Here is a 23,571-nt window from a genome sequence, read left to right as displayed (position 1 = left end):
GTGGGAGAGGTGTGTGTGTGTGTGTGTGTGTGTGTGTGTATGATTGTGAGCAGAGCAGATGTGTGTATATGTGGGGGGAGAAGCTGTCAGCTTGACTGACTCCTTCCGTGTGCCTTTATCTCTCCTGATGGAACAGGGTCATCTGCTTAGGGCTTAGTGGGGCCATCTAGTGGAGCTCTTATAGAACACACAGACTAATACATCCATATATAAGCAAGCACATGCACAGACATGCGTACAAAGAGAGACTCTTCTGAAAGCTCAGTGTTACTACAGAATACAGATAATCTTTTGCAAACACAGAGATATGCACCCCAACCCAGAAATAACCACTCACATTCATAATTCATACAAAAGAATATATTTGTAAGGGTGCTACACTACAAATAGAGATACAAAGTCAAATAAATGTCCAAAACATTTGGTCTGGGACTGAATGGTAACCGGTTCGATCCCCTGGACTGGCAGGAAGTGGGGGGAGTGCTGCTGTACTGCTGGAAGGTCTTACTAATTCCGTACTGCCTGACACGAAAGTATTAAGACTCTCCAAGCAGTGTTATTTTTGACTACAGTTGTTTGATACGCCAGTTCCAGTGGACAGGTTTTCCAATCTCTCCAGCTGGGGATGGCACTTAGCATGTGTTGTCCACACCAAAAATAGTGGTGGCTGCTGGAATTTGAAGTGAGTTCATGAAGAGCGGGGCACAAGTCAGAGCAGAAGGCTGACACAATGCAAGAGGGAATCCCTGCAGTCAGTCTGTGGTCTCCAGTGCTGACATGTTTACAGCTAAGATTAAACAGCAAAGTCAAAGAATAGCTAAAAAGGACCAACGGTCAAAGTTGTGCTGGACAGCAGGACACTTTTAACACTGGGGGGAATCAAAGCCTACATATTTTAAATGTGTGCCAATACAAACACTCACCTTCCACATATTTTGACATTCTTACCAATATATCAGCAATACACTATACAGACAAAAGTATTGGGACACCATTCATTGCTTCCGAAATCGAGGGTATTAAAAAAGCTGAATGCATTTATTAGAAGGGGTGTCTACAAACTTTTGGACATATGTGCATTTGTGTTTTCTATACCAGCTGCTGTCCTGAAGTATGAGAACAATGTGATGAACATTCGACAGTTCAACTGCTCCCCCCATCCCTACTGGCTACCAAACTTCATGGACGTGTTCACCTGGTCTCTGCCTTTTGTGGGAGAGAAAGGTAATCTATAACTAGTTTCCGTCAGCCGGTATACAGCAGTATTCATGAAAGTTGTAGTTTGGTAAAGCCACTGGGAACCTAGATCTGTATTTTCGTTGTAATGAAGTTAATCTGGCTCCTCAGGGCCCCCACTGTAAGTGTACAAAGTATGTCCTGTCAATATCTTTCCAATGTCTGCTGTTATTCACCAGTATTACTCTCCGCATAAAAAGTGCTCATGCTTATGTCAGCATAACCCTAAGGCTAACATGGCTCTGCCCTCTCTTCAGGTCTAAGCAACCTGAAGAGCTATAGCTAAAGCTAAATCTGGCGGCTAAAGCTCAAGCTGGAACTCAGGGAGCGGCTGTCGTTCTTCCTTTCTGGCGCCCGTCACTTTTCCGTTTCACTGTGGAATTTACAGCTGGGTGTTGGGACGGACGGGAGGGCCCAACGCAGCACCATACCTGGGGAGATTCGCTGCATGCCGCCCACCCATACCCAGCCATATTGGCACAGTGCACAGCCGTCTGTTAAGGCAGAAAAGTGGAAAGGTGATGGGCACTGGACGGAAGGGGCGTCTGGTAACTCGGTTACAGATATCAGAAAACCTTAAAGATCTATGAAGTCACAACCGCAACATCTCTGTCTCAAGCATATGTGCGTTGCCATGGTGATGTAAACAAATTTTGTTCGGCAGTGATGTTCATTAGAATATTAAGACAACGCCCAGACCGTTCTCAGAGAGGTCTTTACCGTAATAAGAACAACAGTACTGCTGGTTTATCACTCTTAAATGTACCACAACTGCTGTTCACCCCCCAAAAGCGCTTAGCAACACTAAGCAAAAATGCTACAAATGGAAACCTTATCCTGCAGCAGTCCTGGTCTAATAGCACATCTGCTTTCTCCTGCAGTCACAGAGATGCTAGTGAATGTGTTGAGCATCTGCTCCGATGATGAGCTGATGAACGATGGGGATGAGATCTTTGATGGTAAGACCCTTAAATGATCTGTGCAGGCTTGCTGCCTTTACAGCCATCTTCTTCCTATCCTCACAGGAGCTGTACAGAACTGAAAGCCGAGATTGTCCCTAAAATATATCATGTCGTTTTTTGCTTCCAGCTAGCCTTGCATTTAAGTGCTATTGACTGTAGAAGAGTCTCCTTGTGGCAATGCAGTCTGAGCCTGAACTCTTTTGTCTACCTACAGCCAACGCAGCAGCTGCTCGGAAAGAGGTGATTAGGAACAAGATCCGCGCCATTGGGAAGATGGCCAAGATGTTCTCTGTGCTCAGGTATGAGAGGGAGTTCCAGAGTCTGAGTCATTTCTGTCTGCTCATCTGTGGCAACTATTTATGAAACATCTTGCAAATAAGAGAAACCTTTGTGTGTTTACAAAATAATTCAACCATAATTCAAACTTTCAGCAGTTTGCAATAAACCAGTCATCAAGACCACTTTAAATATCTCAACACTACTAATAGAACAAGTGCTTTCTCCAACACAAAAGGCTACTATTAATGGACTATTGCAGGCTCAGAATTATCCAACCCCTTCATGAGATTTAAGACTGAAGGTTCAAGTTCAAACCTGCCCTCAGGGAGCCCCAGATGGTCCAGATTCTCACAACACTGCTGTGGAAGTGCTTGGGCGTCCCTAAGGACCGGTTTGAGAGTCACTGATTTATGGGGATAACCTATAATTCTGCCTTCAGTTTAAGGCATAGGTGTGAAACTGGATTCATTCCAGGTCACAGCACTGTACTGTTATATACTCCTCATGGAACACAACCAGTTGAGGCCTTCAATGGTTAGATTTAGAGAATTACTAAGAGGGAAAATGCTAATCACTGCAGAGCTGTGGCAGGAAGGAATCCAGTTTAACATACTTGGTGTAAAGAAAAAGCCATCAATTATAGCACCTACAAAACCGGTGCCTCGTGTGAGGAGACTCATCTTTATCTTGTAGAATTTACTTGTTAACTTGTTAGTTGTGCTCAAAGTTTTTCTTTCATTAGTTTTTGTTCTTGAGTCATGCTATCCCACTTCATGTGCTGCATATTTTGCTTAAATTTGTAATTGTGGTTGATGTAAAATATCATTAAAAATCATTGTAAAAATATGTATCTGCTTTATTTCTGTTCTATACAGAGAGGAGAGTGAGAACGTCTTGACCCTGAAGGGTCTGACTCCAACTGGCATGCTGCCTAGTGGAGTGCTGTCTGGGGGCAAGCAGACTCTACAGAGTGGTGAGCATAGCGACCCTACACTGGGTCTGTCTCTTCCCCTGTTTTTGAACACTTTCTTTCTATCTATACTCTTTCTCTGTCTGTCTCTTCCACCTGTCTCTCCATCTGTCTCTCTCTGTATCCTCTGACAGACTCCAGACTTTGGGTGCTGCTTTCTCTGCAACAAAATGCTGGGAGTAGCCCCAAAGTCTGGACCGCAGGGGGTCAGTTTCCCCATAGTGGGAAACTGGGGTGAGGTGAGCGTGAGTCTGTGCCAGTAGGAGCCATTTAAAAGGATGGGCTGGTGTCCGGGAAAAAGTATGTTTGCGCCTGAGGGGTTGACTGACTCTGTGGTCCATAGTCTGGTTGGCATGCATGCGTCTGTGCAGGGTCGTCCGTGCACCGCTCGTTGCATCACTGCTGCCTGTGCCTTACTGCCGTTGCATGGCTTGTTCAAGTGTAACCCACTCCCCTCCTCTCCCCCCAGCCACCATCGAGGCCATCGAAGCCATCGAGACAGAAGAAAGTGACGGCGAAGGTAAATTCAGGACATGCATCTTGGCCTTAGCCTCCATCAGCTGTTGACAAACCATGATCAGCCAACATCCGCTAACAGTGTACATTGGCAGAGAGCTGTGGTTTCTAGCCCTGATGCAGGACTGCAACTGCCCTGCGTATTTAGGTGTTTTCCCTGTGCTAACACACCAAGCCCTTTCTGGGTTGAAGTGAGTGTCTGAGCAGGGAAAACACCAGAATAGGCAAGGCAGAGGTACTCCTGAACTAGGTTTTGGAAATCACTAGTGTAGAGGAAATACTGACAGAAGCAATGCACTGAGCTTTGAGAAAGGGCAAGGCAGATATCTGGGACATTAAGCTCAATAGCACTCAGGCAGTCAGACTGAACACTTCAATTATTTCAAGGGTAATGAATTTGGAACAAAGAAATGTAACACATAGTGCCTTGTGTTTTTGCTGCAGTCAAAGTGGCAAAGATACCAGTGTTCCCCAGACCATTTATAATGTTATTTAAAATAAGTGAATGTTTGTGAATGTTTCTTCATTGATATTTATTAAATTTCAGAAAAACTCGTAAGAAAAATTTGTAGTTCAGAAAAATTTGTAGTTATAGTCTTAGGTGGGCTTAGTACAGTTTGGTAAAATTTGCACAATTAGCAGTTAGTTTAGTTTCAGGTTTAGCAGATGTGTTACAGCAGGGGTATCATCAAACTTTAATGACAAGTACTGGCACCTCTGCAGTAAAGGGAGTTTACTTTTTACCAGATATTTTCAGTGCTCTTTCTCAGCACAGCGAAAGAACATCTCTGTGAAGAATGCATGGTGGTTTGAGATGCCGTCTGACAAAGAGGCATGATTACTTGAGTTGTTTTGTTCAGTTTTTTGTTCAGTCTTTTTCTCAACCTCTCATGAGGCGTATAAGAGCAGAGCATGTGGTAACTGGAACTCTCAAGAACTCCCAGCCAACCAGAGTGTGATTGCCTCTTCCACAACCTCTCACGCTGTAAAATAGGCCCGCCTCATTTGCTCAAACATGAGGATTGGGCTACAGTAAAGGCAGTTGGGTGTTATTTCCTCTCTAGTCTTCTATCTATTGATACAAGAACAAACGGTCTGGTGTTTGAAAGTAGGTGATAGGAGTTGATAGTTTTGATATTCAGGAATTATTGCCAGAGAGCATTGAAAGGCTTTTAAAGCTGCATTCTTTTCTTATTTACTACTCCGAAGTAGTGGTGTAACGGATCACAAATCTCACGGTTCAGTTTTGACTTACAGATCAAAAAAGTAAAATTTGAGACAAATGCAAGACAATAATTGCTTTTCATTTGAAAGAACTTTGTGGTACTGTTTTTAGTATTAGTGACTTTTTGACATGGTCTGTCCGTTTGTATTAGTGACTTTTAATTTGACATAGTCTGTCCATTTGTATTAATGACTTATTTTGACTTATTTTGACTCTTTTTTTCAGTTGCATTCATTTGCATTAGTGACTTATTTTGACACAGTCTGTCCGTTTGTATTAGTGACTAATTTTGACTTTTTGTTTGTTTGTTTGTATTAGTGATTTTTATTTTGACACGGACTGTTTCTTTCATTGTATTAGTGAAAGCCTGTCCATCCTTATGAGACTTTCACACCTCACATTAATAGAACTCTGCTCTCCACTTACACGTCGATGTTGCTGCAGGTTTGTGGTCGTGCGCGATGTGTTGCCTTATGGCTCTTGTGTCTCAGTGTTTACAAACTGTACTGGTTTTATCCACATGCTCTGTTCACATGGCAGACAGCTTCTCAGTCTGTGTGTTTTCACTGCAGCTCTGTGTCCAGATTGAGGGAATTATTACAGTAAAAAGTAACAGCGGCAGTAGAACTGTACTCCACACTGTTATGGTTCAACTTTGGCGATTAATCTGTTGTTCACACGCGTCCCAAACCACACAGGGGGCGATCCGATAATCTATGACCCGTTACACCACTACTCTCAAGTCATGTTCATGATTTCAACTTGGAAACTTGAAGCCTTTGTTCTTGAAGATGAGTAGGTTCACCCAGAACCTAGAGCAGCATACAACACAATTACCGTTGTTTACATTCAGTGGTAGGTAGCCTAAAGCAGTGAGAGCTATGAAATACTATGTCAGGTTGTTGTCAGTGGTTTTGTATATACACCGATCAGCCATAACCTTAAGACTGTAATACTGTTTTGGTCCTCCTTGTGTCTCCAAAACATCTCTGACTCGTTGAGGCATGGACTCCACAAGAAGGTGTCCTGTGGTATCTGTCACTAAGACGTTAGCAGCACATCCTTTAAGTCCTGTAAGTTGTGAAGTGCGTCCGCCTTGGATCATATCAATATGCCTTAGCCACCCATGACCCTGTCGCCGGTTCACCGGTTGTCCTTTCTGAAATCACTTTTGGTAGGTACTGACCACTGCATATCAAAAAAGACCTGCCTGATGTTTTGGAGATGCTCTGACCCAGTCATGACCATGATCCAGTCATCATAGTTTGGCCCTTGTCAAAAAGATCCTTATTATTGCCCATTTTTCCTGCTTCCAACACACCAACTTCAGTAACTGACTGTTCACTTGCTGTCTAAGATGTATATCCCACCCCTTGACAGATGCCATTGGAAACAGATCATCAATGTTATTTGCCTGTGTGTGTGAAGTGTCAGTGGTTTTAATATAATGGCTGATCGGTGTAGTGTATGGTGTATGTGAACACAACTTAGGGAGCAAGATTTTAAAGAGGGAGAATTTAATGTAGTATTTTATATTCTATGTAAAATACTACAAAAAAGAATGCAGCTTTAAAATAGATGCTCACATGAAACTGGAGTCCCGCTGCTCACTGTGTTCTGTGCCGTCCCTTTCCACAGCCATCCGTGGCTTTTCTCCCCAGCACAAGATCAGCAGCTTCGAGGAGGCTAAGGGCCTAGACCGCATCAATGAGCGCATGCCTCCCCGTAAGGACGGGGTGAACCATGTAGGCCATTCCATGGGCAAAATGAACATGTCCGAGGCTAATGGCACTGATGACAACAGCAACGTCCAGTGATGCAGCGGCCACCTGCTGGCCCACACACGAGCCCATGCCACCGCTGCACCATGTGGCAGGATCTCGCCAAACCCTTAATTTAAGGCCTCCCGATACCAACAGTACCCCCTCCCGCGCCCTGCAACATAACACTGCATATGCATCCACCTCTGATACAATATCCAATTAGACAAGCCAACTTATCCACGTTCAGATCTGTCATGGAAGTGGGAGGAAGGAGGTCTTTTTTTGCTGCCAGTTTACTGTATGTGGGTTTCTTGCTGTTAAACGTTAAAAGTTCTGACACTTTGCGAGTGTGTTGAGCAGGGTGGGACGGGGGTGGGATTTTTTTTGCCCAGGGTTTAGGGGGGTGGGAAGGTCTGTGGGAGGGTTGTTCGGGGGTGGTTGAGGGGGATATGTCAGCCTATGGCTGAAAGTATCTTTTTCAGAGTGGGAGGCGGTCCCTTTGGGTCAGCCTGCCAATTACTTTCTTTCTGACTCCACCCCATATGCCAAAAGTGGGCGGGGTCTAGGGATTAGAACTCTCTCTTAAGCCTGATCCATCGCAGCTCATCGGTGGGGGTGGCCAGCCAGTACCAATGCCACGCACACATCTTAATATTTTGATTAAGAGTTTTCTTCTGAGCCCATCTCATAATGAAATTATCTCACTGTTGAAACATGTTTTGCTACTAGTATTAATGAATACAAAATTTGAAACGACAAAAAAAAAAAAAAACGAATAAGGAAATGTTTGTATGAAAGGACATTTAAAGAGAAAAAATATGTACATTTTATTACTTGCAATGCAATCTTACCTGAGTATTTTTATTTATTATTATTTTTTTTTTTATTTTTGTTTTCGGTAAGATTTTGGCCATAAAGCCGGGTGGGTGGTTTGGTGGGAGGGAGTAGTGGTGCTTGCGCTTGTTGGCTGTGGACTTGTGAACCCCACCATCTGTTGTGTGGAGCAAGCACTGAGGATTTTGGGGCTGCAGTAGGAACTTGGGGTCGACCTTTGGTACCACCTACCTGATTGTTTCTCACCTGCCTGTAACTTGAGAGAGAATGCACATAGTATGTTTCGCAAGTCAAACAAATCTATATATATATATAAATAAATATATATAAATATATGATTAATAACAACAAAGGACAATATTGAGGACAATGATTTTTAACAGCATCTATGGTACGGAACGCATCAGTGCATGCAGTTAAGTTCCTTATTGATATGTGAAATTATAATTGTGATGTGTTTCAATATAGTAGATTTGAATTATTTCCCTCTTCAGATTATATTTGTAAAGTTCAACTTTGTTTTTTATATCTATATACAGTATATATATATATAAATATATGATTTTGTAATCTTTACTTCTGTCTTTGATTGATTTCCTCTTCTTTTTTGGTTTGTTTTTCATCAATGTTATTTTTGTTTTTAAGGTTGATTTTATTTTTGTATTGTTTTGCTGTACAGGCACCGGCGCTCTTTTTGAGGTGTGACGCCTTGTGTTTCTCCTTTTGATTTCCTGTTGAGTTGGTGTACAGAAGTTGTTCAATAGTGTGAATGAACATATTACTCAGTGAAAAGCAACATTCAGGCTGCCAAAGCATGATCGCATGGTTTATTCAAATGTAAACTAAAAATTGGACACAACGAAAAATCCTGTGTCTCACTTTGAAAAGGAAAAAATATATTCTCATTATAATTATTGATGATATTCTTCTTATTCTTACAATTAAGCTTACGGTTCTTTTTTGTTTTTCTGATCCTTGTTTGGTCCAGACGTGGTTTATTTCAGAGGAGGAGTTTAATGGATTTTAACTTGTGACTATTTTTTCTTGTAATTTTCTCTTGAACTAAGTTTTCGCATTTGACTTCCTAAATGATAACACACATTGTAAGCATGCCCTATGGGACAAATCACTTTTTTTACTCTTGAATAAAATATGCATGAACTACAGCATCAGTCTGAACCCTTCTTTATTTATATGCTACACACATAAAATGTATAAGAGCAGGTATTATTTGAGTGGTGGGTCATTCTCAGCACTGCAGTGACACTGACATAGTGTTGGTGTGTTATTGTGGGTAGTGTGTCCACCCACAGATGCAGTTTGTGTTGGTCATCCTCCTCAGTCCTTCATCAGTGGTCTTGGAATTCATGCCCATAGGACACTGTTGGCTGGATATTTCTGGTTAGTTGACTATTCTCAGTCCTGCTGTGACGTTGAAGGGTTCAAAAACTCCAGCAGCACTGCTGTGTCTGGTCGGCTCTTCCCAGCACAACACATACTAAGACATGGGTCACAAATGACCCAGCACCCAAATAATAGCTGGTCTTATGGGGTCCTAACCACTGAGGAACAAGGGGAAAGGACGCTAACAACTTATAAAGATGGACTACAATCTGTAATTATAGAACTACAAAGTGCCCCTGTATGGTAAGTGGAGCTGATATGATGGAGTGTAGAAACAAGGAGAACTTAATGTTATGGCTTATCAGTGTATATATAAGAGTACAATTCTCAGAATAATGCATTTTAAATCAAACTAATTTGAAAAATTGTGAAATTCTCCTTTATAGGAACCTTATATTGAAACAATGTTTTAAAAAGTAGACTGTGTCAGTGGGAAGAACCATTTTTAAGATTTAAAGGCTTACACATAATGGTGCTATACCAACTGGAGCTTGTCTAAATCAAGAACAATTTTGGAACCTGTATTTTCAATACTGTAAAGTTAGACGTTAGATACTCTAGTCTTTCTGCCTCACAACCTCAATCACTAAAATTCCATCAGACCACAGGCCAAGCGTTCTTTAAAAAGCCATGCGAGAGTCTAATGGGAATCCCACTACAGTGCCGTGTTTGTGCAGTTGTGCGTAATTTGGTGGAGCCGCTGCACTGTTTTTTATCGGAACCGCTTCCTCCCGGCCAGCCCATGGCCCGAACACTCAGCCAGTCAGGGTTGATTTTCCATGAGAGAACTGCATCTGCTTCCTTCCATTCTTCCACAGGAAACTCTGGAACACCGTCAGGGGCCACAGCAACCTCCCTCAAACCAGGAGTGGGCATTTACTGGTCAGCACACACACACTCACACAATTACACAGACACAGCTCTGCTATACGCTGTCTCATTGTACCATCAGCTCAAGAAATCATTGGCGCACAGTGCCTCAGACTTATTCACCCATACACACTTAAAAGTTTGCCTGTTCTCTTGTTTTTCCACTCATATACATCTATGCCTGGTGACCTCTATTAATAGCCATCTGCCTTTTTCATGTGAACACGGCAAACCTCTCTGGATTAAAGGATGGATCTGCTCTTGTGCTCTTTTATTGCGCTCTGTGTGTCTGTCTCCTTCATCTCAGCAGGTAAGTCTGAGGCATGCCTATTCACAGAAACTCATTACATGCTGGTGTTAGAAGATGCTGTAGTTCCGCACAATAGAAAAGTGAATATGTTCCTTGGAAGGATTATACACTCTTTATATAACAGAACTGAATAGCCTTGGGGAAGGGGGGTTACAGTTTGCCATGTTCTTGGTTCATTCACAGATCATTTTCAGTAAGGGAACCATTAGGAAACTGTGTAACTCTACGCCTGTCAGTAGAGACAACTTTATTGGAATACAAAGCACATTAGAGAATATATATATATATTATATATTTTATTATATATATATATATGGAACAGATTACACATTTAAATCAAATGATTTTAGTTTATTATCTTGTTCAAACATTAATTCCCATATCAGTGGTTAAAATGTAAAGCAGTGACCCATTCCTGATCAATTTTAGGCTCCTGATTACCACTACCTTTATTGTTTATAGGGACATTTCACTTCCATATAGTCACAGGCAAGCAAAAAAACTTTTATCTCAAAAATGACAACTTTACAGGAGGAGGAAAAAAATGTCTTATCTTTCAATGAAGGTCACTGTAAAACAATTCTATTCAACATCATTTGATGTCATTTCTGTTGATCTTTTCATTGTCAAATTTAATGTAAAGAACAACTGCCAGATTTACATTTTGTCAAAAAGTGCAAAATGTAGATACAAGGTTTTTGCAAGACACAGACAGTGGGCTTAACAGATCATTTGCTACTATGGCAGACACTGTGCTTAATTACTAAGGTTTAAAAATTCAATTGTAATAATATGTGTGTTGCGTGGTGCAGGAGATGAAAAAATGGAAAAGGAAGCCACCAGCATTTCACCATCCTCAACGGTTTCCAGCACAGGTTTGTTTGTCTTTATAATGTTCTATTTAAATTTGTTTAGAAAAAAAATTTAAAAATGTAAAATATGAAACAAATTTTGAATATTGATATTGAAATACACATTTTTATATTTGTTTCCATGTAAACCCTGTATACTTTACTTAGGTTTTTTCCCCATGTCCTCTCCAGCAATTATTCTGACTGTACAGATTTTTGTAACAATACTAGTATGAATTATGAAAAAGGGTAATCAAATGTAAATTAAAGACTGTGCCCATATTCTGTTTCGCTTTGCTGTCTTTTTTATGGTGCTGTGTTGCTTTCCCTGTGCCTCCCACTGTTCTTGCCTTCCACCAAGTGACCACAGTAATGGCCAGCAACAGCTTACTGACCGATACCCCAACTACAGCATCTCTAACACGTCAAACTGGTAATACAACAGCATATCACTTCACATTATTACCACTGTGTATTAATCCTAATAATCCTTTGTGATATGGTTTGTATTACAAATGACCTGGAATATAATCTATGATTTTTACCATATTGCCCAGCCCTACTTTTAGATGTCAAAGAATTCGTTTATTAAGTATTTTAAGTTTTACGAGACTATTTAAAACCCTGTTATTTTGCCTTAGAATTTAATGTTGGTCTCATTTAAAGGTTGCATATAACGGATAGCATGGAGATTTGTAGGATATCCCAAAACAACGACACAAGAGTTGTCCACAAACACTGTGAAATATCAAACAAAATAAATTACTATTAGTTAGCTGACTGTTGGAGTGTAATAACAAAAACATGATTAAACACTGAATTTAAAAACATACGTAAAAGGTAAAAGGTTACAATATGTCACATCTCATAAACTCGTCTACCATCTAGATGTTTCTCACATTTCTACACACAACGCAGCATTTTATAGGCTGATTTACACCACCACACAGGCCCACAGTTTAGCCTAGCCTAGTCTAGATTAGCAACATTTTTACAACGGCAACAAAACAACAAAAATTTGGGCAATTATACCCAAGACTTACCGGACAAATCTGCTGTCCTCTCTGGGTCCTTTTGGCTTGGTGTGTGGTTAGCCAGCTGAAGAGATGGCCCCTGTCAGCCCTTATTCTTTCTCTGCTTGCCTAGAGTTAGCTTTTGGCAATTTAGTTGCTCCCCCAGCTGCTGACACTGTGCGACTGGCTAGCTTGCTGTCCCCTGGCCAGGCCAACTTCACCTGGTTGGCTAGCATTAGCTTATAGCCTTTTTATCCTCGCTTCCATATTCTCCTGAAGCAGCTGTTGCATTTGGCCTGTAGTGAGCTGGGTGTGTGAGCTAGGACTGTCAATAAAATCTTTGGACTTTTGGATTTTTTTATCTGTTATGTTAGCTTTGAAAGGGAACACAGCAGTCTTTAAAGTTAACTCTCATTGCACAACTATGCCAATGCAAACTTACAGTTTTCCATTCTAGAGCAGCTTTTAATATTAGAAATGTTTGTTTTTCTTTCTGTTACTGTAAAGTTATCCAGCAGCATTCATATGCAAATGCATATTCAAATGAATTACCTACATTAATATTATAATAAAGGTCTTTGCATTTCTCTTCCAGAAGGCGGTACTACTTCCAGCGGCATCGGTACCATCTCTTATTCCAGTTCATCAGGTAAGAAAGGGTCAGATCTTTACTCACCTAACAGACAGTTAATGGTGTAGGCAGAAAACCGTGGCATAGCCTAATTATAACCAGGATGCAAAAACCTTAAGTCTGTGTTGTAATGAAGCTTTAACTGTGAAAGTGGGACAACACAATGTAACACATGACTCATAAGGAAGACCCATACTGATTATTCACACATGACTCATGCAGTTTATGAAACAATGCCTTACAGTAATGTGTGCCTGTGCTGAGCAGAGAGGATGTTATGAAAATAATTTGCTTTGCAGGACAAACCAAGCCAGTCAGCCCAACTTCAGCTGCATTTACGTCCCACGTCAGTGCAAGCTCTAATACAAAATCATGGCAAATCACCACCTCTCCTACAGAGACCAATCAATCAGGTTTGTTGCCCTTTTTTCACTTTGTATTTCAAGTGAGTATATTACTAAAACTCAATGGACATCCTTGTGTCAGAAATAGAAAATAATTGGTGACACATTTCTAGTATATGGTGAAACAGCTAATTTCTGAACTAGATCCTAAAATAGGCCTCTCCATAACAGAGCATTTTAAAAGGTGAGGCAGAGAAAGCAAAGCCAATTTTGCTCTCGCTCTCTCTCTCTCTCTCCCTCTTTTACTTTCTGCAGTTTTAAAACTGAGCACCATGGCCCAAACAGTTTAACTTTTCCACACCAGTGTTCTGCTGACTTGTGGAAAACATGCAAATATCTTTATTAACTGTCAAATCTCTATGAAGAGCTTTGCAACTCATAAAGATTGCATGACGTTTATATCCAATTCGTCATCAAAAAGCCAAAAAAATAAGACAGGGCTTTGGGAACAACTACTTATTTTCAGGAATGGTGCAAAGAACGTCAATACTTACAGGAAACAAATCAAATTTGAGTGTTTGTGTGAGGCCTGACAACAATTTAGCCCTACCTGTTTATGTGGAAGTTATAAGGAGTTTTTGGAATAGCCAATAGCCAACTATTATTGGGCAGCCAATCAGAACAGAGATGATTATCATATGTTTGATTACAAAAACAATGTTTGTGACCCAAATGGATCCCTACACCCTCATCAGTTTTGTGCTATATAGGGAGGGGCTGTTTAGTTCACTAAAACACAAGTGAACTCAGACAGTTCCTCATCATCAATAAGCCTCAGCACCGGTCACATAAACAAATACACAAGTGTTTATGCTGTCTTTACAGCTTCATTCACACGCATGAACTAAATTCTGAAATAAAGTCAGTAAAAGGATTGTGCTGTTTATGGAATAAACAAACTACATGGGAAAATAACTGAAATTCACAGCATTTAGTTGCTCGTAACTAGCACCTGCTCATACAAACAAATGTTATCGGCTTAATTTTGTTGCACTGTATGCTGCTGCTTAGTAATGAGATTAACAATGCATTGTGGTCCATATTAAGCTGATGCTATGATGTTCACTATAAATGACAAGAGCATAGTGGGGGATTGCAATCACAAACACAGGATGTGTGACGTTTAAAGGAAATAAATAATCAAATGTTCAAATATTCTGTTTTTTAGAGCTATGTCAAGATACTATCTCTAACACTAAAAGTGCTATAGTTCAGATCTAGCTCAGCTATGATGTTTTGCTATGTGCAGGTCATGATGTACGCTCAGAAATTTCTACACCAAACAGTCCCTTAAGAAGATCACCAGAGGACCTCACAGTTGCCCCACCTACACAGCCACCAAGCAACAGTCTCACTATGTTGGCCTTCGGTAGGCTGCATGCCAAGTGCTAACAGTAATCAAGATGTGTTTTGCTGGTTGTTTTCATATTTGTGATGGTTCGCTTTACTTGTCCTCCTTGCAGGTGTGATGAGCTTCATTCTTGTCTTGATCATCGTTATGATCATCTTAGTAACAGCTGTCAATCTCAAAGGACGATGTCACAACACAAAGGAAGAGGGTGAGATTGTACTGGTCCGTGTGTGTATAGTTTGAGAGGACACATGAATCCATTTGTTGAGTGTTTTAAGAATTTGTATTTATTTTTTATAACCCTACAGGTGTAAAGAGCTATGACTCAGTGATATCAGAAAGGTATGAAGGAATCCTCAAGGTTTCATTTCTGGATGTATGTAAGCATGTTTATTAGCAGTCACAGTTGGTTTTATCCAGTTTTTGACTGGTCTGATGTTCTCACAGCAACATGACCAGCGCTGGAGAGAAAGGAAGCATCACACTTGTCTCTGTGAGGTCGATAAACACAGACACTGGTAAGCGAAGACTTGCTGGAAATACAGCTTTAAAGATGTTGCTCTCAAACCAGGAATTTGCAATTGAGCTTCCCTGTCTTCTTCTTCTTTTACAGACACTGATTCACCACAGATCTCATCTGTTCACAGTACAATACTGGACAGTGAAGATCAAGAGGTCAGCAGAGATCTGCTCAGTATCAGAGCACACTAATCTTGTCGCCATTCTATGGGGATAAGGCTCTAAAGCTCCCCTAATTTCCCTTAAGTTCCAGCTGGATCACCCCCCACAAGATGTTTCCTACTCGGATCGTCGGGAGAGCCTCACAAACCCCACATTCAAAATCCAAGATGGCCGCACTGTACATCAACAGCAATAAAAGCAGTAGTATTATACAGTTTATTAGCACGCAGTCTAACTTTTATCTGTGGATATGTTTCCATGATGTTTGGATGTGCAAAGGACTGTATAATGCATTGTTAACAACTGGTATTGCTAACAATGCTAACCTGGGACAATGCTAAAATAACCTGGGACATAAAGAGTGTGACATATTTTAGTTAGATTTGCAATAAAACACTGGTGAAGGATTGTCAAACAAGCTGTGTTACTCCCATGTCTTTAGCTAACATCAGCTATTTTTTGGAAATATTTTGAAATAGTATAAAATGATCAGAATGTTTAACTGGAATACAGTGAAATTGGGAGTGATGACATTTCCAGCTCTGACTTCCAAACAAAAATGGAATGCAGCATATAAGTGACATACTATTTGAGGTTTGGCTATTCATGCTTAAATAAAGGAGAATTACATGGGGCTCAGCAGTATCATTCAGAGTTGTTTTGGTAGGAACTTTTAGAACTTGCTAATTTCTTTACCCTACAGGTTGCCTAAAACTGGCTTTCAAGTAGCCAACCACAGCATGAACAGATGTAAAATAATAATAATAATAATACATTCAGAAATGGCAAATTATGGTATTTTAGGGAAAATAATCTTATTTTTCAGTATATGTTTGGTGTCTGAAATCTGCTGCTTATGTAAAAAAAGAAAGTAGTATATGTAATACAAGTAACAGAGATCTAGACGTCCAGTACTTGTTAGCCCCTATAGCATTATAGCTCCAGTACAAAAGAAGTTAACTTTGGAAATCAGGCGTGTCTTATCTGATTGATCATATCTGGGATAGGTAGAAAACCCATGTCAATGAGATTTTTGCTGAATTATTTTTTCATAGCAGTGGTCAACAACCACTCTCATGCCCCCTTTACTACAGGTTTCACCTCCAACCTAAATCCAACGTCCCTTACTCAGCTAATCAACAACGTTAGGTGGAAATAATTAGGTAACTCAGGTGGGGTTGACTAGGGGAAGCCCGTAAAGTATGCAAGATTTTAAGGGGTAGGATTCATGGACCATCACTTTATACAGATGAAACTCTAAGGTTAAACATTCATGTTTTTTTCATTGGACTGTTTCTTTGTCTCTCACAATAAAATATTTATTCACATTTAAACAACCATAAGGAATAAAGCAGTGAACGTGGTGTTCTTATTATATTGCAAACAGCCGGAAGGAGGTTTTTGGTAAATTGCACAGAGGTCTCCAAGAGGTCTAAAGCTCAAAGCAGAATGTATGTGAATTGTTCTTTGCACCCTTGTCTCTGTATAGTCAGCCTTGACATTCAAGACCCATTTGCTGCACTGTGTTGAACTGAAAACACTAATAAAAACAGCTTAGACCACATTTAAAACACAGCATATGCTAAAAAGTGAGGGACTGCTTTTTTCTTTCTGTGCAGAAAAAAAAACTATTATATATTATATAACTATTTTATATAACTATTATTATACATATAACTATTATATAACTATTATATATAAAAAGACATCTTTCAGATACCACTGTTCTATTGTCCAGCACCTTAAAAACACTGGGTTATCTCACATACTGAACATACACGTACAATAACTGTATTTAAGCCAGTTGTATTTTGTATTTTGTATATTACATCAACAGGCTTAATATCTGAAATATCACTAATAGAGTTCCAGTTATCACCCAGTAACATTCATTTGAAGTGTGAAGAGATGCAAAGTAGAGACAGACGTTTCACAAAGGACATGATATCTGTCTTTTTTATACATAGGAGCTGCCATTCCTTTGCATCCTCCTCAAACCAAGCCCTGGCTCAGAGCTGTAAGCTGAGCACTGCTGTAGCACTGAGTCAGGAGGCCATTTAAAGCCCCATGTCGTCTTCACCGTGGATTTGGTCCTTACCGCATTTCCGTTTCCCCTCAGCAATGGCGGTTGCTACTAGTGTTTAGATGTGTTCGTCTCTTGCTCGCATAGCTCGTATTTCTGTGAAGTCATGCGGGGCATTTAGTTTCAGACATGCTGTTTCGGGTTATGAAATATTCCTGTAGAAGAGAACTGCATGAATGTGAGGACAAAGCTGCTGAGAATCAGAAACGAGTGCTACCGTTAGTCCGCCGCTGTACGTGTTGTTATTACTAGCTAGCGAGCTAGCACTAGCTTCTTTTCACGGACCGGTTTTGCTAGCTAGCTGGCCAAGGCAGACCATTATTGAATGGTGTGAACATTGACAGCTCGGTACATTTGTGCACCATTACAGTGCCGTGTTTACTGTAAAGAAATTGTAATTCCCAAAGATCTGCATTTGCAGTCTTTGGCAAACTGTCGCTGCAGCTGTCATTCGGTCGTCAGCACAGGTGTCAGTGTCGGGCAGGGGAGCCGCTGTGAGAGATGCCGGGGTTTGAAACGGACAAGGAGGAATCTGACCGATTGATAGAGAAAGCTAAACTATGCCTGCGGTCAGGACGAAAAGAGAAGGCTCTACAGATGCTGTATGAAGCACAGAAGATCTACCCCAGCGCCCGAGCCAGAGGTCAGTAGCCTGTGATTTAACAAGCCCCGCGGTTGGCAGAGCAGGGGCGCTCAGTGGCCGAGCGCTGAAATAGAAAGTGCAGCGTCTGGATATTGGACGTTGCATAATCCACGCTCGGGTCGGTGGTGTGCTTGGGTTGTTTTCCCACTGCAAAACACTGGAGTCCCTTTTAGACATGTTCAATTAAATGTTAATTTCTTTATATCTTTGCTCATCAAGCTGTATATATATATATATATATATATATATATATATATATATATATATATATATGTCAAAGCTGACCACGGTAGCTAGAGCTGCACTGCATGTATCATAGTTGTTAGACACCCTTCTGATTGGTGATTTGTACACACCTCCACCTCCACATAACAAACATGGTCCCTATTCACAATGCCCAGCTTTGGCTAGAGTGCTATGAAGACCTCAGCATTGGGCGGTAGAGCAGTAGAACTGTTCTCTCTGAGACCTTTGGGATGAGCTGGAGTGGTGTTTGTGATCCAGTACTAGTCCTCCACATCAGTATCTGACCTCACTAATGCTCCTGTGGCTGAAAGCAATCTCATCCTAATAGCAATGGTCCATTATGTAGTTTAAAGCTTTCTGAGAAGAGTAGAGGCTGCTACTGCAGTAAAGTGGGCACAGACTCCCCAGTAATATTCTTACTTTCAGAAGATGGATGAAGAGGTGTTTACAAACATTTTGTCATGTAGCGTAGCTTTGCATATGTGGATGTAGGAAGATGTGCACATACGTTTAAGTTGTTCTCAGTGAAGGCAAGATATCAATTTTATAATTGCACCAGACAAATCAACTTTCTCTCAGCAAAGTCTCATTGTGTGCTTCTTTGTAAACCTTCAGTCCTCATTGATGCCATCGTGAAGAATGGGAGCGCGGCTGCCCCTGAAGAGCGCACATACACGCCACCACCCGGCTGGAGGAACACAGATGAAGACGGTCCTAGTCAGCGAGTCCATCGGCGCCACAGTGCAGGAGAGTACAGTGAGGGGCCTAGTGATGATAAAAAGAGCTATACTGAAGAGCAGAGACAGGGAGTCCTCAGGTATAAGCATTAAACAGCTATTACTAATTACAGACTTGATATTTGACAGAATTGACCTTAATTCCTTTATTTCTGTTTGCACCAGTTCTAGTCAGAACATTTTGCTGCTGTGATAAAAGGGTGTATGTGCATGTTACTCTGTTACTGTTCTTTGCAGTTGTACATGTTGGATTATTGGAAACGTCCTTTTCTTAAATGCTTTCAGGATAAAGAGATGTAAGGACTTCTATGAGATTCTGGGAGTCCCAAAAGACGCTAGTGATGAAGACCTGAAGAAGGCCTACCGAAAACTTGCCCTACGCTTTCACCCAGACAAGAACTGTGCTCCTGGTGCTACCGATGCATTTAAAGGTAGGTGGTTCTGTTTGTTAACATAGTAAGCAGATCTGTAAGCTTTTCACTGTGTCCATCTGGGTCCATGTTTAACTGTTTGACGATGGCTTGCTTTTTCTGACTGCTGTCGTATGCTACGCCACAGACAGTTTAAACATTCACCTTTTTGCAATAACTGTCCTAAACTCCACATTCATTTTTTGGCAGCTATTGGTAATGCATATGCAGTGCTGAGTAACCCAGAGAAGAGGGAACAGTATGATCGCTATGGGGAACAGGGTGCCGCAGAGCCAGCTAGTCACTCATCAGCCCAGCCACGTCACACACATGGACACCATCGCACGTTCCACAGGGACTTTGAGGCCGATATCTCCCCAGAGGAGCTCTTCAATATTTTCTTTGGGGGCAGGTTCCCAACAGGTTAGCCTAGTTTGTCAAATGTGTGTATGTATTGTATTCAGTGTGACATAATGCATGTTAAATCTCCATTGCATTATTGCAGGCAACATTCATGTGTACACCAACAGAGGAGCCTCTTATGCCCATGTGTACCAGCCACGCAGACGTCGTGCATATGAGAGACGAGAAGAGGAGCCTGAAGAGAACCGCAGCCAGGTCAGTTACTGTCTTTTTCCCTTACCTTTACTGTACTACTGTACTCCTTTACCCTGTTGCTTACTTCGAATCAAAACCTACAAATGACTGCCAAGGAGCTACAGGAAGGTGGTGATTCACTGTTCCACACCACTGTGTGGAGCCGCGTTACTGTCTCTGTACAGTGTCCAAACTTTTGCATGGGCCACTGTGATAATTTTTTTTTTGTTGTTCCTTGCATTAGCATCAGCATGAGTTTCATGTCCGGATAGTATCTGGATATGCTTTAGTCAGATTCTGTTTTTTTATTTCCCCGGTATGTATGTTTGTGTGAATATTGTGTTTTTTTTTTTTTTCTTTTTCTATTAAAGAACACATTCACAGCCTTACTGCAGCTTCTCCCTGTGCTGGTGCTCATCCTTATCTCTGTGGTAACCCAGCTAATGGCAACCACCCCTCCTTACAGTCTCTTCTACAAACCGTGAGTGTGACCCATTCTTCAGATCTGAGCTGCAGCCGGGTTGTTGGAGTTATTGAGCACACACTTGGCATTGATTTTTAACAGGCTTACAAAGAAGGAAAGGCATCTGTACATTAAGGAATATTGATCAGAGAACTTTCTACTCTCTTACAAGGTCCATGGGATTGGTGGTGAGCAGAGAGACCCAGCACATGGGCGTCCCTTACTATGTGGATAAAAGCTTTGAGAAGGAGTACCGTGGGGCAGCTCTAGATGAGCTGGAGAAGACTATTGAGAGCGATTACATAGATCATTTACAGAGCAGCTGCTGGAAAGAGAAACAACAGAGTGAGTGTTCTGTCACTGAAATGTGAATTCTGATTGTAATGAAGCCGTATGAAACAAGTCCCATCCAAGTATTTGGATAGTATTTATATTACGGATTATGGAGATTAAAGGTAAGGCATCATTGCAAATGTTGAATCTGTATTTGGTAGCTGCAAATAGGAACTTTCAACAGTAAAGTCAGTGCAGATGAAGGAGGCCTTCGTTAGGTTTAAAATATAATAATAATAAAAAAAAGGAAACAAACCTCAGAGAGATGATAAAATAAACAATTTGTTAAAATGTCTATTTAAAAGAAGTTTAGAAGGAATGCACAAGCGAATCATAGACCTGGGTCACTGGTGTTTATTGGTGATATGGCTGAAATTCTGAAGTGTATAGAGCTATACTGTCTGCTCAGATTCGGTCAAGTGTGATACACTGTAGAGATGGATAATGCAAAAAGCAACAGCAACTTCTTAATGCATGAAATTGAATGTTCTTAAATGTCAGTCACCTGAGCTCATACCAGTTGAGCATCTTTTCACTTACTGAGGAAAAAAACTAAAGACACAAAGGGAGAAAACAGCATTTGGTAATGACTGACTTTAGACTGCCATAAAAATTGTTAGTTTGTCCAATTACTTTTGAGCAAGTAAAAAAATTGAAGGGACCAGTATTAATTAGTATTTTTGTTAAACATATTAAATTAAAGCTGAAAGTTGAAAGTACACTTCAGTCACATTTTAATGGCTTCATTTGAGATCTACTCAGGTGGTGTACAGAACTACAAAAATGGTCACTGTCCAGTATACTTATGTTTTATATATATATTTCATTGCATTTTTTCTGAAACATAAAAAAAGGGGAAAAACCTTGTAGCTGTTTTTGGCTTGTTGTCAATTGCTGACTGTGTCCTATACCAACCAAACAGTATGTGTGTGTGCCTGTTAACTTTTTTACAGAGTCAGACCTGGCTAACTTGGGCCAGCTTTATCGGGATGAGCGGCTAAAGCAGAAGGCCGAAACCATGAAGCTGGACCACTGCGAGAAGCTGCACCGCTTCATAGGCCGGCAGAGGGGAGACTGAGGGATGCTCTCTTTTCCAGCATGGTCTCCCCCAGAATGGTTCTTATTGTTGATGATTGATTTGAGTTCATCTGTGCAGGTCACTCTGTTGGGTGGGAGAGATGATGCGTAGAGGGGGTCAGTCTGAGCTGAGCTGTGTTTAGTTGGGTGGGAGCATGGTGCCTTTTGCCCTGCTGCATGGGGAAAAAGGCTGCTAGCATGCTGAATTGCACTGGAACTGCTGGAAGCGATAAATTCAATCCGCCTTCTGCGAAAGTGAAGCCTCATTGCAGAGGGCGTGTTTCTTTATGTGTGTGTGTGTATGTGTGTGTGTGTGTGTGCCAGAGCTGGGTTTTATTTCCTTACATTAAGGAACTTGGGCTCCAGGCTTGCTGTTCAGGTTGATGCTAGAGATATGTCTGTTCACACTCCCAGTTTATTGGAGCTTGATGGAATTTTATTAGTATTACTGATAATTTAATTGACTTAACCTAATATTAACTTGAATCATTTTGATGACGTAGATTAAGTTTTAAGTATCTAATGACACTGAAGAGCTTATAGCTGAACACTGAGATTAAGTATTTCGTTTTTCCCCTTCATATTGGCTAAACCAAAACCATTGCTGCTTTCCAAAAGCTCTTCAAGGAGAGTACAGCATTGACTTTAATTTCACAGTTTGTTCACACCCTAAAATAATGTATTAATAGTTAAGTATGCCCTGGATGCCTGGCATCACAATACATTAACCCAGTCTCTAAAACACATTTTCAGTCTTGTGTTGTGGAGAGAGAGAGGAAAAAAAGTTTTTTCTGTGCGCTATAACCTTGCCAAAAGCTATTACCTCAGTATTTTTTTTTTCATAGATTTGTTCATACATTTACCTCTTATCTAATTCCACATTTGTTGTGTTGCATGCAGCCCAGTGGGAGATTTCCTTTGCTTTGTGTTATACACAGCACAGCTAGGTTAGACTTATGTTAGAGCTCATGCTAAGATCCTACGCACAAAAGAATCAACTGTAACTTTTCAGTTGTAGAACTGTTCAAATGTTGTACCTTATCAGTCAACAGTAATCATGAAATTCAGAATATGATTGTCTGTTTAATACAGCTTACATGGGGGCTTAAGAGCCATGCTACAGTCCTAATTAAGAACTAATGGGAGGGCTAATTGAAAATAAATAAATAAATAAATAAATAAATAACCTATGTGAGCTGTAGCCATGTTACCCTGTTGCCACTCTATAGCCAAACCAGTGTTTGGTTAGTTGGTGCTGAGTGACCTTTTGTGCTGGTTTAATAAAACACTAAGAATTCTCTTTTTCTCCTGGATTCCATTTATCCTAAAGTGGTTTAGGGCTGCACTAGCATTGTACTTCTGGGCCATTTCTGATATTCTGAATTTTTCATTTTTACATTTTTTTTTAATAAAATATGGAAAGTGGGATGATCTCCTGGATTAGAGTTAGAGAGAGTTAGAGCACTTATTTGTAAAGGGTTACAAATACAGTAATATAGCAACAAGCAGTGATTATGGGTTTTAAGCACAAGCAACTCTTTTGGGGCTTAATGCAGTTTAGAATTTGGACAAAATATACAACAGTTAGTCAGAGCTGATCAAAATATCTTTGTTTCTTATGATTGTGGATCAGTGGCCTTAAAAATGTACTTTTTGTGTTTTGCCTAAATTTATCTCTTGAT

The 23,571-nt window shown here is 40.6% G+C and overlaps 3 protein-coding genes across 4 annotated transcripts in view; all 3 read left to right on the top strand.

Annotated features, from left to right (window-relative positions):
• ppp3ca (protein phosphatase 3, catalytic subunit, alpha isozyme) overlaps positions 1-7,317 on the top strand; it is a 54,176-nt gene extending 46,859 nt beyond the window's left edge. Inside the window, exons 9-14 of the mRNA XM_072662639.1 lie at positions 1,099-1,224; positions 2,118-2,195; positions 2,413-2,497; positions 3,353-3,450; positions 3,917-3,967; positions 6,827-7,317. Coding sequence (XP_072518740.1) covers positions 1,099-1,224; positions 2,118-2,195; positions 2,413-2,497; positions 3,353-3,450; positions 3,917-3,967; positions 6,827-7,005 — 617 coding nt within the window. The 3' untranslated portion in view covers positions 7,006-7,317. The remainder of the gene's footprint in view (positions 1-1,098; positions 1,225-2,117; positions 2,196-2,412; positions 2,498-3,352; positions 3,451-3,916; positions 3,968-6,826) is intronic.
• A 2,748-nt stretch (positions 7,318-10,065) lies between these two features.
• Positions 10,066-15,517, top strand: ecscr (endothelial cell surface expressed chemotaxis and apoptosis regulator). Of its 2 annotated transcripts, none has more exons than XM_072661893.1 (10): positions 10,066-10,369; positions 11,182-11,244; positions 11,591-11,653; positions 12,829-12,882; positions 13,164-13,277; positions 14,518-14,637; positions 14,732-14,827; positions 14,928-14,961; positions 15,067-15,137; positions 15,233-15,517. In XM_072661893.1, the coding sequence occupies exons 1-10, from the start codon at positions 10,309-10,311 to the stop codon at positions 15,328-15,330; spliced, it is 774 nt and encodes a 257-aa protein (XP_072517994.1). In that variant the 5' UTR covers positions 10,066-10,308; the 3' UTR covers positions 15,331-15,517. The 2 variants fall into 2 exon arrangements, with proteins under 2 accessions (XP_072517994.1, XP_072517993.1); XM_072661892.1 differs by having other exon boundaries at positions 10,067-10,369; positions 11,582-11,653.
• A 1,902-nt stretch (positions 15,518-17,419) lies between these two features.
• dnajc18 (DnaJ (Hsp40) homolog, subfamily C, member 18) lies at positions 17,420-23,187 on the top strand. The gene is made up of 8 exons (XM_072662838.1): positions 17,420-18,026; positions 18,888-19,089; positions 19,295-19,440; positions 19,630-19,842; positions 19,925-20,037; positions 20,388-20,497; positions 20,652-20,824; positions 21,766-23,187. The coding sequence occupies exons 1-8, from the start codon at positions 17,885-17,887 to the stop codon at positions 21,888-21,890; spliced, it is 1,224 nt and encodes a 407-aa protein (XP_072518939.1). The 5' UTR covers positions 17,420-17,884; the 3' UTR covers positions 21,891-23,187.
• Positions 23,188-23,571: the final 384 nt, after the last annotated feature.

The sequence above is a fragment of the Salminus brasiliensis genome, chromosome 18 (assembly GCF_030463535.1).
Source record: "Salminus brasiliensis chromosome 18, fSalBra1.hap2, whole genome shotgun sequence".
Classification (NCBI taxonomy): Eukaryota; Metazoa; Chordata; class Actinopteri; order Characiformes; family Bryconidae; genus Salminus; species Salminus brasiliensis.
This window is presented reverse-complemented; position numbering and strand designations above follow the sequence as displayed.